Source organism: Talpa occidentalis, unplaced genomic scaffold, assembly GCF_014898055.3.
Source record: "Talpa occidentalis isolate TD23 unplaced genomic scaffold, MPIMG_talOcc4v2.1 talOcc4.5, whole genome shotgun sequence".
Taxonomy (NCBI): domain Eukaryota; kingdom Metazoa; phylum Chordata; class Mammalia; order Eulipotyphla; family Talpidae; genus Talpa; species Talpa occidentalis.
In genome coordinates this window covers 82503822-82519647 of record NW_023604861.1, presented here as the reverse complement: position 1 = coordinate 82519647, position 15826 = coordinate 82503822, and the positions used below count along the sequence as shown (strand labels likewise).

Here is a 15826-nt window from a genome sequence, read left to right as displayed (position 1 = left end):
CCCTTCCCACAGCCTCTCTCCTCACTGTGCCTGTTCCTTCATTCTGGCCTAGAAAGTCTCTGGACCCGGCCCTTGCCGGGCCGCCATAGCTTGTTTGGACGCCATAGCTTGTTTACACTTGTATCAAGAGCCAAGAGTTATTGGACTGCCAAGGGCTCATTCCCCAGGGTAGGCCGCGCGGAGGGGAGTGCAGGATTTGGACACAAACCCACCCTGCCTCCTCCACTGTCAGCCTGGCCCTCCCTTTACTCTGGACTTACTTTTTATAAAGTTGCCTGGAAATGGTTCTTTTAACTCCACGTAGAAGCTCTCTCCTGAATGAAATCTCACGGGCCATGTCTTTTGATCTTTTTCTAGAAGGTGCTAAGAAGACAGAAACAAGCAAAGCCACCACAGAGCCCGACACAACACAGCCCGAAGGGGTGGTGGTCAACGGGAGGGAGGAGGAGCAGACCGCAGAGGAAATTCTCAGCAAGGGCTTGAGCCAGATGACCACCAACGCTGACACGGATGTTGATACCTCCAAGGACAAAACCGAGTCAGTCACCAGCGGCCCCATGTCCCCAGAGGGCTCACCTTCCAAGTCTCCCTCAAAGAAGAAAAAGAAATTCCGAACCCCATCCTTCCTGAAAAAGAGCAAAAAGAAGGAGAAAGTGGAATCCTGATTCGTGGCACCCCATCTGCATCCTCTCCCCCTCCCCCTCTTCTCCCGTCTTTGTCCCTGGAAACACAGGGCCAAGGAGGGGAAGAATAGGGCCCTGGATCACACTCTGAGGAGAACTTAGAGATTGCCCATCCAACCCCTCATTTTATAATCATCCCAGAGAAATCAGGTGACTCTACAAGGTTACACAGCTAGTTAGTGGCAGAGCCTGTGCTGGAATTAAGGTCCCCTGGTCCCAGTCAGTCCAGTGCTCTTCCCACTACACCACACTGCCTAGTTGTGGGCCACCCTTGAGGGATGCTGCCCACCGAACTGAGCCCAGGGCAAGACCAGAGTGGGCCCAAGCTCTCCCAGGCTCAGAGAAATCAAGTGTCCCCGAGAAAGTCCTTTTCCTCATGGGAATCCAGTCTCCTGCTGATGGAGCTGTCACACATTTAGGAATCTCTCTTCTCTTCCATGGGGCCCCTGTCCTGCTGCTCGCAGTAACCAGACAAATTGACCTGCCCCCTGCAACAGAAGTTAATCTTTGTCCCCAAGGGCTGATGGCTTAGCTTGTGCTTCCCTGACCACTAACCCTGAGATTTCTTCATGGAACCTTCTGAGTGATGGGCGAAAGAGTTGTAAGTGTGGCAGACATAAGGGCAAGCCAGGGCAGCCATAGGATTGGGGGCTGTTTCATCTATATAAGAAACCAGGAAGTTGACCCATTGGAATCAAGCATCTCAGACCCTTCAATACTAAAACCAAATTGAGCTTAAGAAAAGGTTGGCTCATGCTCAGGGCAGAAATTTGGGAAAATTTTGAGCCTCAGTTGGCTTGAGATGGTACAAGGAGGATCAAAAAAGGATGCGAAAACCTATGCCTTTCTGGCTTTGCATGACACACAGAGCAATGCAGCACTCCCTGCCTCATTCCTGCTCAACAGTCAGGGGTCCCCTGATTTTCCCTCAAGCCTAGAAACACTGGCTCACAGGCTGGAACTGTTATCTTACCCTTTAGCACCTAGAACCTTGCCCTCTTGGGTTCCAACTCAGTCACTCTGGGTCCAGCAAAGCAGCATGAGATGAGCCCTTTGGGACTAGTCCCCTCGGACCAGCTGTCAGAGGAATGCTTGGGTGTCCCAGGCCCTCTCACTGTCTATCATGGGTCCTGGCAATAGCTCAGCCGTTGTTTTAAATGACAACATTATCTTTTAACACTATCTTTTCATATTCTTCCATGGAGCATTGGTTAATGCACACCATTGGCTTGCGGAAATTAGACAATCCATTCTCTTTAAAGCACAGTGTCTTCAAAGAATATTTTCCCCTTTTGTCCTGATTATTGTAAAACTATTTTTGAAAGTTCTTAATCATAGTTTTCCATCTTTGAGCACTTATTGTATATATACAGAGAGAGACACCATGCAGGCTTTACATACATGATATCCTTTAACTCTCTTGTTCATCCTGTGATGTGGGTTAAGATTATCCCCACTTTATGGGCAAGGAAACGGAGGCTTAAAAGGATAACTGACTTATTCCAGGTTACTTGGCTGGAAAGATCAGAGCCTGCATTTGAACCCAGGTCAGCCTGAGTCCAGAACCTCACCCTTAACAGCTGTGGTGATCAGAAAACTTTAATCCCCAAGGATGGCTGTTCTATGCCAGCCCTTGAGATGAAGGTAGGAAGTCACTAGTGCAGGTTAAATTACTCACCAACATGGACTGGTGAGGCCAGTGTGGACCGCTGACAAAGGAGAGACAGGAAACTTCTGGTTCTGGAAGGAAATACCATCCATAGTTGGGCTATTTCTTGGGAAAGAAGGAAACTGACATATGATCAAGGAAAACCTAATACTTTATCTCTAATGCAGATTCCTAACTACCACTCCAGGCCCCCTCTCTCTCTCTTCCACCCTCTGATTAGGTAAAGCCTTACGATGGACAGTCCAGTGGTTAGGGACTAGTGGACTCAGAAAAGTCTGTGATATAGAAATGCTTTTAAAAGCCAATCCTTTGATACTTCTAAAAAAATAGATCTCACATCTGTTCATTCATCTCTTCACAGTATCAGGCATTTTACTGACACTAAAAGAAAAAGTCATCAGCAAGCAATGTTCAGACTGGAGTGTACACAGCCACTGATGCAGCTCTTTGCATTTGAGTGGTTCTAGCTCAGAGATGATGCTGATTGATTCTGCATTCAACAAGTTCCTTTGTTCCCTCTACAGCAGTGTGGCCAGATTTAGGTGAAGAAGCAGAGCCTTGCTGGAGCATCATCCTTGGAATTTTTGTCATGGGTCCACTTCAGTTTTATCCATTTGTTCATTCCTCGTACATTCAAAAACTGCATGAACTTGGGTCATGGGCCAGGCCTGAGGCAGGACAGAGCCCCTGCCCATACATAAGCATCAGGGCATGCAGTCAAGTTACGGCACAGACAGGGGCACAGAGGTGGCAAAGGAAAGCAATAATTTATTGTGTTTGGGGCCAGAGAAAACTTCTGAAAGGAGTGATGGCTGAGTTATATTTTTCAAAACAAAGAGGAATTTTCTAGGAGGACAGAGGTTGGCAGGATATTTGTGATTAGGAGGAGCACTTGCAAAGCCTGGAAGCCTGAAACTGATGGGCACACTGAGAGAGTCAGCATTGCCAGGACACGTGGGAAGGTGGCATGAGGCTGATTTCACAGGTGGGTGGGGCTGGGTTATAAAGCAACTTGTAGAAAGTGTAGAGGAGTGAGAGTTTGTCATGTAAGGGGCTTGGAGTTTCTGAGGGCTTTTAATCAGTTGGAGTCATAATGACCTGGAGAAGGGAATGCTGGAGGCACAGGCAATCTCTTAATGAAGTCTTTCTGAAACTTCAGTTCTAAAGCATGTTTGGTGACCTGCTAACACTGTATTTTTCTTTGTAGCAAATAGTAGGCTTCTGGCAGGGAGAGTTAATTTCCGTAAAATTCTTCGGATAAAGCATCATAAGAGAAATGTTCAACAAGGACAGGGAAATGTTCAGAGAACTAATGCTCAGTACAGTTTCCAGTTCTATTTTGTCTTGTGGCAGAATTGCTGGTAGAGCTGTTGAGTCTTTCTGCGGATTTCTTCCTCCTTTGTATATGTAGGCTGTGGCTTGCTTCACCCCAGGCTGGAGGCCAGATACTGAATGCTGGTGAAACAGACATAGAGGCCAAACACAAACATAGGTGTGTAGGGCGAGAGGAGGGAGCATCTCTTTGACTCTGCTAAATGTTGGCTAGAAACTTCCATTAGTATTTGGAGGAAATGTATATATGGAGAGCTCAAGATTGGCAGGTAATAGATTTGTTTCTGGTAAAACTACTGTGCTTGCATATGAAAGGCAAAAAAGGGGCACAGAGAAGGCAAAGGAAAGCAATGATTTATTGTGTTAGGGGCCAGAGAATACTGGCCCAAAAAGGTGGTGGAAGTTTGAACCAATCTGCTGTGTGGTAGCAGGCTAAGCTGGGAAGTGGAGAGGTTTCTTGTTTCCATGAGAAGGCTGGGAGGAGCGGTTTACCAGGGGGAGATGACTTCAGAGACAAGCGTGGCAGTGATTCTGGGCACTGGCACCCAGTGCCATCCAGGCCACATAACCTCTCCTTAAACTTTACGAAAAGTACACAAGAGACAACCTCCTAACCCAGACCTGGGCTCTATAAGAGCAACCTGGCCTGCAGGGGACCCAAATAACCCTCTGACTTCAGCCAGCTTATACAGACCAAAATAGCTTCCCTCAACTCTCCTAGAATGAAAATGGGGTGAGGGAGGTCCTTCCTCTGCAGACACACATGTTCTTTTTAAAGGATTTGAGGGGGGATTGGGATGAGGAGTCTGGTCCAGTGAGGTCCCCACTGGAAAGCATGGCCCTCCTACCACTGATTTCTGTCTCCTGGGCCTTGAGTCCCATTCCCTGTGTCTAATAGCATGTCACTCACTCATGAATGTGGCGAGACAGTTGTTCAGATGTGGTTAGCCCTTTGTACAGGGGGTCTGCTCTTGTCAACACGGGAGAAATGCCATGAAGCTCCTGCTCTGGTTGTCATGGACTTGAAAGACCTGCCACCCAACAGCATGACTCACTTCTGACGGGTTAAAAATAGACTTGGCTTTTCCTGTGCAGGTCTGAGGGGCTAGATGGACATAGCCGCCTCTGGTCTGCATGTGCTTTTATACAAGGGCGAATTGTCTTTTGTGGTTCCAGACTCTTGAGCTTGTGAACACGTGAGAAAACAGAGTGCAGACTCCTCTGGCGGGTCAGTGGGAGCTCAGGGCTGGCTGGCACGGTTGCCATTGACTCTGGGTGCAGAGGAAACGGGTCTTACCTCCTCTCACAACTTGAGCGCGAGTGAGCTCTAGGACACTAACACCTGAAGAGTGAGAAGAAAAGAGAGAGGATAAATCTTCTCACCTCTCTCCCAGAATTCCCTGCAATTCAAACCTGATGGGACATCCTGGCACCCTGCTCCACATCTCTCCCCAAAGGGGAGATTGAACAGGAGAAGTCAGAGGCCTGAACGGTCTTGAGGGAAATAGGCTCACTTGGCATTTATCTGAACACAGTTCCACTTGTAGAACTGTGGAGTCATCATTTCCAAATGCCCCAAGTCACCAGCCTATCCACCTGGGTGTGGCATACTTTTTTGTCAGAAATAAGGGAGTACAGGAACCTTGTCCCCCAGGCACACCCAACCCTCTTTAGTGGAGAACACTCTTTCTCTTTTTAAGAGCTGTTAGAAAAGTATCTCCAGTTGGGGGTTTTCTTAAAAATACAGAAGTAATTCTTTGCACTGGTTTATGCTTAGGCAGTACTGGGTTTTGCCAAATGGTTTGGTGCCATTAGATTTCAAGATGTCCCCCAAAGATGGGTTACTGCTTTGAGAAACTGGGGCCTGACAATGGAGAGATGGTCACTGTCACTGACACAGGGAGGGACTCGGGCCTGAGTGACTGGAGTCAGAGCCTCTGACGGGAGAGCAGCCGTAGCTTCCAGTCTGTTACTCCTGCTTTTGCCCACTGCTTCCCAAGCCACAGGCTGAGGCTGGCTGCGCGTGGTAAATCCCCACTGGCCTAATGGTGTGAAGAAAACGCTTCGAGGGTTTAGGGGTGGCAGGAGGATAAGTGTAGAAGAACCCTAAACTACTTTCCCTCCCGTGAGTCATGCTATAGAACTGAGAAGTTCAAAGGTCGGTTCTTCTCTTGTCAAGTGAATCAGAAGAAGAATGACAGTTGGACCAAGGACAGAGGAGTCACATGTAGATCAAAGCCCTCGCAAAATGAGAATATATTTCAAGGGCCCCCAAACCTACCTTTCAACTCCACTTCATGAATACTGGGGCTGTCCATGGGGCCTGTCATCTCCACCACCAGTGCTGAGTCCCCGTGTTCGTCCTCCCAGGAAGAGGTGGGGTGGGGAGAAGTAGCTCAAAGCCTGTGCTCCCCTGGCCGGGGAGAGGGTCTAGGTGGAGACTGTGGTGTTCTCTAAAGCTGTGGATGGTTTCAGTGAAATGTCTGTGTCTGACAATCGTCTTCCCTTGTACATACATGGTCTGTGTTTGGGTTTTCCTGGTATTGTGACATTTCCAGTAGGGGTTCCATGTAAATACTCTTTCTGCTACTGAAACGCCAGTCCCTTGGATCCTGCAACGTCCCCACAAACAGTTTTGCCTTTCTCTACGCTAACACTTTTTGAGCCACTGAAGTGCAGATTGATGATTAGTTTCTTGAGCTTTTATTTTGCAATTTTATATATATACACATATAATATATATATATATATATATATTTATGGGTTGGTTTTGTATAGTTTTCTGTTTGAATCTCTGAGCACCAAAGCTGCCCTTTGATTTTCAAGAGAACTTTCCAAAGCCACTTCCAGAGCGCCCCCCTCCCCACTGCTTTTTTGGTGTTTGTGGTGCTGGGTGGTATCTCTGCCCATGGGTTTCTGTATGTATGTGCTGTTACCTCACCTGCAGATATTGCCCTAGTAAATCTACCGTGCTTGGCTTCCTAGTGTGTGCCCATCTCTGTGAGCCCCCCAGTCCTCCCAGCTGCTGGGGAGTGGGAGTCAGAGAGGGGTCCTCCTATGGAAATTTGACCACACAAGAAACTTATCCTTGAAATCATTCCCCACACACGGGAAGCAGAACATGATATATGAATAATTGAGTTCTGATGGGGGGGAGGTAATAAAATGCTGTCATTCTCTGAGAGGGATCGGCCATTTGGATTTGCAAACGGCTCTGTGGAGAAAGGTAGATTTAGATGTGCTAGTCAGAGAACAGGGGGTGAAGGCAAACATGGATGGAAAGTGGGGAGCTGGTTTGAGGGCTGGAGGAGAAAGGGGTGTCATGCCAGAATTAGAAGGGTGGGAGAGCTAAGAGATCCCCCTAAAGGGTGGAAGGAGAATAGAGATACTGGGTGGTGGGAGGTTAAAGAAGAGGAAAGAGCCCTTTTTCTCCCTCCCAGCATTTCCTTACTCAAATAAGGGGTCCAGGATTCGCCAAGCACTCCCACACATGGGTCAGATGTTGTTTATGTGTCTGATGCACTTTGTTTCATTCCCGTAAGAACCCAGAGGGTGGTCCTATCAAGACTGCCCACATTACGGGTAAGGAAAAGGGCTCTGAACTAAGGAGTTTTGTGTGGGCCACGCGTCAGTATGTGATGAAGCTCAGATTCAAAGCAAAATCACTAGGTACCAATTTCTACTCCTTCCCACTGCCCAAGTGTCCTGGGCAAGACTCTTCAAGCAGTCCTATCATCACTTCCGGACCCATTGCTTCCTGGTGGACCTGTTCCCCCAGAGCTGCCAAACTCTTGCTCCTTGTCCTCCTAAATGTACACGGCAGAGATTAAAAGGATACCAGCATGGGAGCCGAGTGCCCTCTACCTGCCAGGAATGCCGAGCAATTTTTTTCAGCATAAATAGTGCAGGAAAGAAGAATCTAGGGCCAACCAATCCAGGGAGGGTGTACCCATGCTACCCTGGCAAGCTCTCTTAGATAAGAAGATGGAGTTAAGTGTCCTGAAAAAACCAAGGAAGGCAGAGGGCAGGAAAGGAGGGACCAAGCACAGAGTGAGTGCTGGAGAGATGCAGAGGGTGCCCCAGAGTTTCCAGCCCACTACCAAACAGCAAGGGTATGTGAGGAAATGCCCAAGGAAATTATGCCCAAGGGTATGCCCAAGGAAATTATGACCCAAGAGGACTGGAAGTAAGTGTCCAGTGCTGACACAGGATGAGGTGTGACGCTCCCTACGGGGCAGACTGGAAAACCAGGTGATTTGAGGGGCACAGGCCAGAGTCACAGATGGCTACTCTCCCTTGCCTCACTAGGAGAGGATAATCAGTCCTAGAATAAACACTGCATTGGCTCTCCTGAGCAAATCTCAAATACTAGACCTGAAAGGATCACACTGTTTCTAAATAACTTTACACACCAGAGTAACGGTCAAGACTATTTACAAGAATACAAAAATATATAGCAGCCCATAAGGAAAATTCACAATATCTGCCTTGTAATAAAAGATTTCCAGGCATGCAAAGAAGCAGGAAAAATGAAGAGGAAAAAAAAATCAATGAATAAAAACTGACTTAGAACTCACCCAGATGTTAGACTTCACTGACATACACAATACAGCTGTGTTCCACATGTTCACAGTTATATATAAGATGAATATACATCTATATAATATATATGTGCACACACATATATCATCTATGTCTCTATTAACTTTGTAAACGTGGAATACAGTTACACTGTTTGATTTGACATAAACCAAACTTCTCAAATGTGTAAATAAAAAGTACATTAAGAGGAACTAACAACAGATCAAGCACTGCAGAAGACCATAGTGGATATAAAGACATAGCAATAGGAACTATCCTGATGAATAAATGAAACAGAAAGAGAATTTGAGAAAATGAACATGGCAGCTACAAAACTATGGATCATCTTCAAGCTGCATAATATATGCATGCTCTGAATTCCTGCAGGAGAGGAGGGGAAGACAGAAAAAGCATGATGAAATAATGACCGGAGTTTCTTTAAATTTGATGAAAATTATAAATCCACACATCCAAGAAGCTCAATGAACCTCAAGCTCAAGAAAACCACATGAAGACACATCATTAACAAATTGCTTCAAGCCTGTAGTAATGTGGAAATCTTAAAAGCAGCCAGAAAAAAAAGGCAGCATGTAGACAGGAAGAGAGAAGAGCAGATTTCCTGCTGTAAAAAATACAAGTCAGAAAACTGTAGAACCTATCTTAAGTACTGAAGAACAAACCTATAAACCTGGAATTCTATTCCCAGTGAAAATATCTTTCAAAAATGAAGATGAAATATTTTTTCAGATATACAAAATCTGTAAGAATCCATCACTACTAGAGCACGCTATAAGAAATGTTAAAGGAAGTTCTTTAAGTATAAGGAAAATATCTTCCAGGAATATGAATCTGTACAAAGGAGGAAAAGCACCGGAAATGGAAATCACAGGGGTAAACATGTAAGATTTTTTGATGATTTAAATCTTTTTTAAAGGATAACTGACTGTATTAACAAAAAAATGTAATATGAAGTTTTAAACATATATAAAAGTAAAATGTCTGACAATAACAGCACAGAGATTGGAATGGAAGAAGAGGAAGTGTGCTCCTGTAAGGTTCTTATACTATCCTTGAAGGGGAATAATATCACTTGAAAGGGAAGGTGGAATGTTATAAGTTAAGATATAAATATTTAAACCCTAAAACAATCAGTAAAGTTATAAAACAAAGAATTACAGCAGTTTCTCAACCTCAGTACTATTAATATTTGGGGCTGAATAAGATGGACAGAGGATCTGCATGCAATATATATAGAGAGAACTCTCAAAACTCAACCATAGAGGGAAAAAAAAACAAAAGAAAATTAAAATAGAATTTTTTTTAACAGATCCTTTCCAAAAGGAATTATATGAATGGCCAGTAAGCACATGGATGGAGTCTCTAATGCAAATGAAAGCCACAATGGATATCACTACACACCAATTAGAATGGTCAAATTAAGAGCAAAGCCTATACCAAGTGTTGACAAGGAAATTTCATAATTGCTGGTGCTAAAATGGTATAACTTAGGAAAACAGTGGGCAGTTTCTTGAAAAATTAAACATATACCTACCTCGTGAACGAGCCGTTCAACACACAGGTAGTTATCAAGGAATGTGAAACTTTCATGTCCATCCAAAGGTTTGTACACAAATGTTCATAGCAGTTTTGGTTGGAAAAGCTAAAAACTTGATACAAATCAAATGCCTATCAGCTGGTGAGTAGATACACACACTGTGGGATATCTTTCTCCAGAACAACACTCAGCAATAAAAAGGAATGAATATTGACGTGTCTACAGCATAAATGACTCTCACAATACTAGTGCTCAGCAAAAAAGCCAAAGAAAAGTATATATACTATGTGATTCCATTTACATGAAATTAAAAAAAATGCAAACTAAACCAGAGTGACAGAAAATATATCAGTCGTGACCAGGCTGGTATGAGTGGGGTGCAGGGATTACCAAGGGGAGCAAGAATGTTGTTGAGAGGGACGGAGATTTCATGTCTTGATTGAGGTAATAGCTTCCTGGGTGTATACTTATATTAGGTATTCTCACAGTATATGCATTAATAAATATGTACTATCTATTGCATGTCACCTATCCCTCAAATTAAAAAAAATAATAAACCCAGTTATAAATGTCAGGAAAAAAAGGGCAGGGAAAGCCAGTAAGCATAAAAAATAATGGAAAGCATAAAACCAAAGAGGAGCGGAGTGACCATGGAAATTCCCATAATAAATGTGAATGGATTAAACTATTCCAATTTTTGAGGAAAATTTCAGATTAATCAGAAAATAAAATCCACTGTCTGCTATTTAAAAGACATACATATCAACATAGGAATGTTCAAGATACAGGGATGTGTAAATAATCAAATATAAAAGAAATAATCAAATGCAAATAATCAAATGTAAATTCATGTGCAGGAGAGCACACGAATATATCAAAAACCAGGAGTGAAAGGTTTAGTAATAAATGGTCCAAAGAATTGATTTCTATAAAAAGCATTCAGTCTACAACAAAGTGATCACAATTAAAACTTTTTTATGTTGAGTAACAAAGATTCGACATGTGTAAAGCAAAAACTGATTGGGGTATAAAGAAAACTAGATAAACCACAATTACAGGTGAAATAATAGGTAAGACAGTTTAACATACTTCTCTGCCCTTACAATTTAGTAGACAGGAATAGCTAGGTAGTGCGGTAGATAGACAAATAGATAGATGAATACAGACATATATTAATATAGAGGATTTGAAGAACATAACAATGAAAACGTCTTGATTTAATGGGCACATATAATAAACAGAATGCACGTTCCTTTCATCTGTAAGGTAGCTACAAAAACGGATTATCCACAGGAACACAAGAAAGCTTCCTAATCTTCCACCCACCATACCTACTAAGGCAGCTGGGCCTCCTGATGCTAAACCCCAGACATCCACCAGGAGGTGACATTTCCCTTTTCTGCTTCCACTTTGCAGAAACAGTCCCAAGCAGGACTTGTTCCATTTTTGGCAGGCAATGTTCCAGCAGCGCTGTCATGGACCTTGGTCTCTCTCTCTCTCTCTCTCTTTTAAAATTTTTATATATATATATTTTTTACATCATTTTTCATTTTTGCACAATGTATGCATTTTCATCTTGGTTATAGTCCCCACACAATTCCCACCACTCTTGTTTTGATCCTACTAGGCAGCAAAAGGATCAAGCATAGTGAACCTCCTTCCTCACCTAAGACCTAACAACCCACCTGATTTGTGAGCAGCCCTGAACACTAGTAGATAACTACTATCTGGCACTCTCTGCCTGGCTTGCACAGTTCCCATCTTTTCGGAGCCTGCCCAGTGGCCCCCTACTCAACAGGATCTGTTTTCTCACCCAAGAGGCCATACAGTGTGAGCAGGGCCCCAGAGCTATAGAGACACACTGCTCGGACTGAAACTTGGTCCTGGGCTCATGAGCTGTGTGCTCTGGGGTAGGTAACTTAACACCTGCAAGCTACAGTTTGCTCCTTTGTAAAATAGGGAGTTAATTAATATAGAAAAACATCAAAATTTTGGAGGGGCTAATTTTTTATGATTTAAGATTATTTTAACTTTGAATGATACAGTAGGGGACACCATAAATTTTTCACTGCTTCAGACCTCTAAAGATCAGCTTCTACATACTCACTAGGCATATACTCACACACACACACACACACACACACACACACATAAACATAGACACAACCACACACACACAGGCATAGTTATGCATGGTTGGTATCATTTTAAATAAACTTAAAACTGATGATCTCAATTTCCATTGTTGTATCTGTTTAAAATCTCCTGACTTCAGAGCAGGCAGTAGGAACCCCTCTCTAGAAGTGGTTCTTCACCTTGTCCCATCTCAGCATGTAACAGAGGTCGTACCTAACCCATGTAACTGTCCTGAACCTTGGGGGTGCCAGGTCAGAGTATAATTGAAGACTCATATAATGTATATTTAAACATTGAAAAGTTTTAAAGCAAGCTAAATATTTCAGTTAAATGTGTTCTGTCCTTTGCAAGTATACATTCATCATGAGGTAGAAGACCAAGGTCAAATTTAAAAATCTCAGACTCATTGGAATTCTGCAGAGGAAGATGGCAGAGTGAGGAGAGCTAATCTTCAGTCTCTAACCACTAGCCTGAGGCCTGTGACCCTTCTCTTCCCAATGCCTGGGTCACACCATGACACAGGTGCCCATGTATGCACATGTGCCCACGGCCAGGTTTTCTGTACATACCTCCCATCCAAGCAGTTACCTTTTCAGCCACTCTGAATCCTTGGGAATAGGAATTTTAGGAGGTATCTGTGCAGACATTAAAAGTTGGCAAAGCCAGAGCTTGGGCAACACAAGGTGGGCCTGTCCCCATGGCCCTGCTGACTCCACCCCATGGAGGGTGTGGTCAGCGAAAAGGTCAGGGCAGGACCCTGTGCCATGCACGCCCCAGGATAGGGTCCCTGTCAGAGTCCAAGGTCAGTATGGCTGCCCGCAAGCTTAAGGAGGACCAGGACGCAGAGTCTATCTTCTGTGAATTTCCCTACAGGCAGTACACTCTCCTCATGCCCATTAATTTAGAAACCAAAGCTCACCACGGGATTGGATGGGAAGTGTTGTTATAACGAGAGAAGACAAACACTTGACAAAATCTGGTCTAGATGGTTGGTTGATTTGCTAGGTTAATGAGGGCTGAAAGAAACCAATGCTCCTTTTTGTCTTCACCGGACTCTAAACGCCATTCTCGGTGAAACTGAAGTGCAGTAAGACCAAGAACACTTGCACCGTGTTAAAAACTTAATAATGATCCATTTCACTCCTTTCCTCATTCTTGGCTGCTGAGACTTGATAAACATAGGCAGGAAATGGCACTGGCCTTCTGGCTAAGTCACCATCTGACTCTTCCCCCTTGGAGAGCCAGAAACTGACTTTACCAGATCACCCAGAGGTGCTCCGGCTCATGATGACAGCTTATTTTCCAAAGATTGCATTTTCAAGTGGCTACTTCCTGGTGATATGCAGGGAGGCACCTTCATCCTGTCCTTTAACCATCTCCCAAACATAGGGGCACCTTCTAGGAAAATTCCTAGGCCTCTGATCCCAGTCTCTCCATCACAGCTCTTGCTAGGGCTGCTGCTGGTGGTTCCATTTGCTGACCGGGTCTCCAGCTCTGGGCCTGAAGCCTGGATATATTTTCTATAAATATCACCCATGACCTGTGACTAAGCTTGTGGTACAGGTGCGATCAACATTCTTTTCCCACTGACTGTTTAGCCTACATAGGACCGTGTTGTCGGAAGGCCAGGATTCCCTTCTTGAGGCCCCTCCAGGCTGCTCTGGAACTGTCTTAGCACCAGGGGCTTGCGTGTGAAACTGGCCTTCTACTACTAAGAAGACTGGAGAGACATGAATCCACTTCTGTCATTGTGACTTTGCCAAGGCTCCATGTGGTCATGAAAAAGATCCCACATGGTCTGATAGACGCTTGTCCACAGCAGCGATAGTTGCCCAAACACCAGCCCAGTCCCCACAGAGATCAAGGGCTTCCTCCCAAATACTGCACCACAGACTTGGGGGGGGTGGTAGGTCCAATGCAGTCCAGCCTCAGCCCCACTGTGTCTTTGCTTGAGCCTCTGGCTCCCTCAGGGGTCTGCTTGTCCTTTCAAGCCAACAGATTGAGTCACAGCACTTTCATCCACTTCTCTCATTTTCCTCACTGCCAAATGCAGGGGGAACTTGGAAGCTCACTCTCCTGTGGCCCTGGGAAAGCCAGTCTCTGGCTCTCCCCACGATTCTTCACATTAAGGGGCAAGGTCACCGTGTCTGCCTTGTACTCTTGCCCCAGGGCAAGAGGTGCACTCTGAGCCCAATTTATATGGCTTAGAAGGACTATTCGAAAGTGGCTTTCCCCCAAATAACAAACATCTGTCTTGTCATTACCTGCCTTCGCAGATGCTGGAGATGATGGTGGAATGATCCCAGCCTCTCCTGCGTCCAGGCCTGCTGCTGTGTGGTGGGTAGATTGAGGTGGGAGAGCAACTAGGTAACAGAAAGGTGTTAGTGCGGGGGTCTTGGTGAGAGGTGCAATGGTGGAATGGACAGGGAGGGTGGGGTGGGAGCCAGCTCCGGTGCTGACATGCAGCTAACTCGACAGATTTGGGGATGGGATAGAGCAGCTGTGACTTCCCTCTTTTGCTGGTGACCAGAACCAAGTGGAAACTAGCTCAGCAAAAAAGGGGACTCTAGGTGGATCTGCAGTTGCTCAATGAGCCAACAGAAGCGTGCCGGAGTGGAGGCAGGCTCGGGGACTGGAGTAAGTGCTCGGAGGCCCAGGACTCTCAGCTTTGCTGACTCATCATTTTCTTTATGCAAACTTGCACCTCATAACTTTTTTGGCTTCCATAAACCAAGAGGCGAGGGGGAATCTCCATGAGACCCAGTTAGAATAATCGTAGGGAAGGGCTCTGATTGGCCTGGCTGAGTTCATATGCCTATTTTGGGGCCACTTACCAGGGCTGGGGGTGACTGTGGTTGACCCAGCCCATCCTGAGAGCAGGAGCACCGGAGTCAGGCCAGGACAGACCATGAGTTCCGTACGGACGCGCTGTGTGTGGAGGGCGCCTGAGGCAGCCAAGTAGGGTGGAGAGATTCGCTCGAATCTAGAGCTCGCAGGAGTGGTCCAGCTGGAGTCACCAGTGACGATGACACAACCTGAGATGCAGCAGTCATGGAAATGGATGCAGGGAGAGAATCAGAAACAAGCCTTGATGAGCTTTTGAGACATCGTCAAGCCATGGGGGAGTAAGATGATCTGGCAAGGGATGCTGGGGATTCGAGGGCATGAGGGAGCAGGGCACCATGAACCCAGGGGAGGGCACCAAGACAAGGAGGCATCAGTGGGAGCAGAGGCTGCTGGCAGGCAGATAAACTGAGGCCTCAACGTGTCTATTGAGGTCAGGGACATGGTGGAGGTCATTGGTGACCTTGGCAAGACCTGCTTCAGAAGAATGATGGGGACAGAAGCTAGAATGGGATGGAATTAAAAAGAAGATCCAAGATAAGAAAATGAATATGGGGCCTCCCAGGTGGCCTAGGGGTTAAGTGTCAGGGCTAATCACCGCTACAGCCTGAGTTCCATCCCCACCAGGGAGCTGACCCACATGGCGCAGCAGACCTCTCCTGTCTCGCCCGCTGCTCCCCTCAGCAGTGTATGTGAGTAAATCTGCCTTTTCTGCTCCCCACTCTGTCTCTGGTGAATCTTCTTACTCCCACACCTCTGGCTTACACCCCAGTTCTTCTATGCAAAAAAAAGAAGAAAAGAAAAGAAGATGGAAGAAAGGACAGCTTTCATAGGTGACTATGAAGGGGAAGAAAAAAGAGCAGTGACAGCTCGAGGCTGTAAAGATATTAAGGCTGAGAGTTAAGGTGTGTGGTGTTTTATTAAATTTTATTAATTATCATTATATATAATAATATATTCTTATTTTATTTAAGATTATTATGTCATATAAAATAACATAGTAAGCATTATTTGTTATATAATGCA

General features: G+C 45.2%; 1 protein-coding gene across 8 annotated transcripts in view; it reads left to right on the top strand.

The window, feature by feature from the left end:
• ADD2 (adducin 2) overlaps positions 1-1940 on the top strand; it is a 93481-nt gene extending 91541 nt beyond the window's left edge. For all 8 annotated transcript variants that reach the window (XM_054701709.1, XM_037527572.1, XM_054701705.1 and 5 more), the window contains one exon: positions 358-1940. In XM_054701709.1, the coding sequence (XP_054557684.1) occupies positions 358-665 (308 nt within the window). In that variant the 3' untranslated portion in view covers positions 666-1940. The remainder of the gene's footprint in view (positions 1-357) is intronic.
• The last annotated feature ends 13886 nt before the right edge of the window (positions 1941-15826 follow it).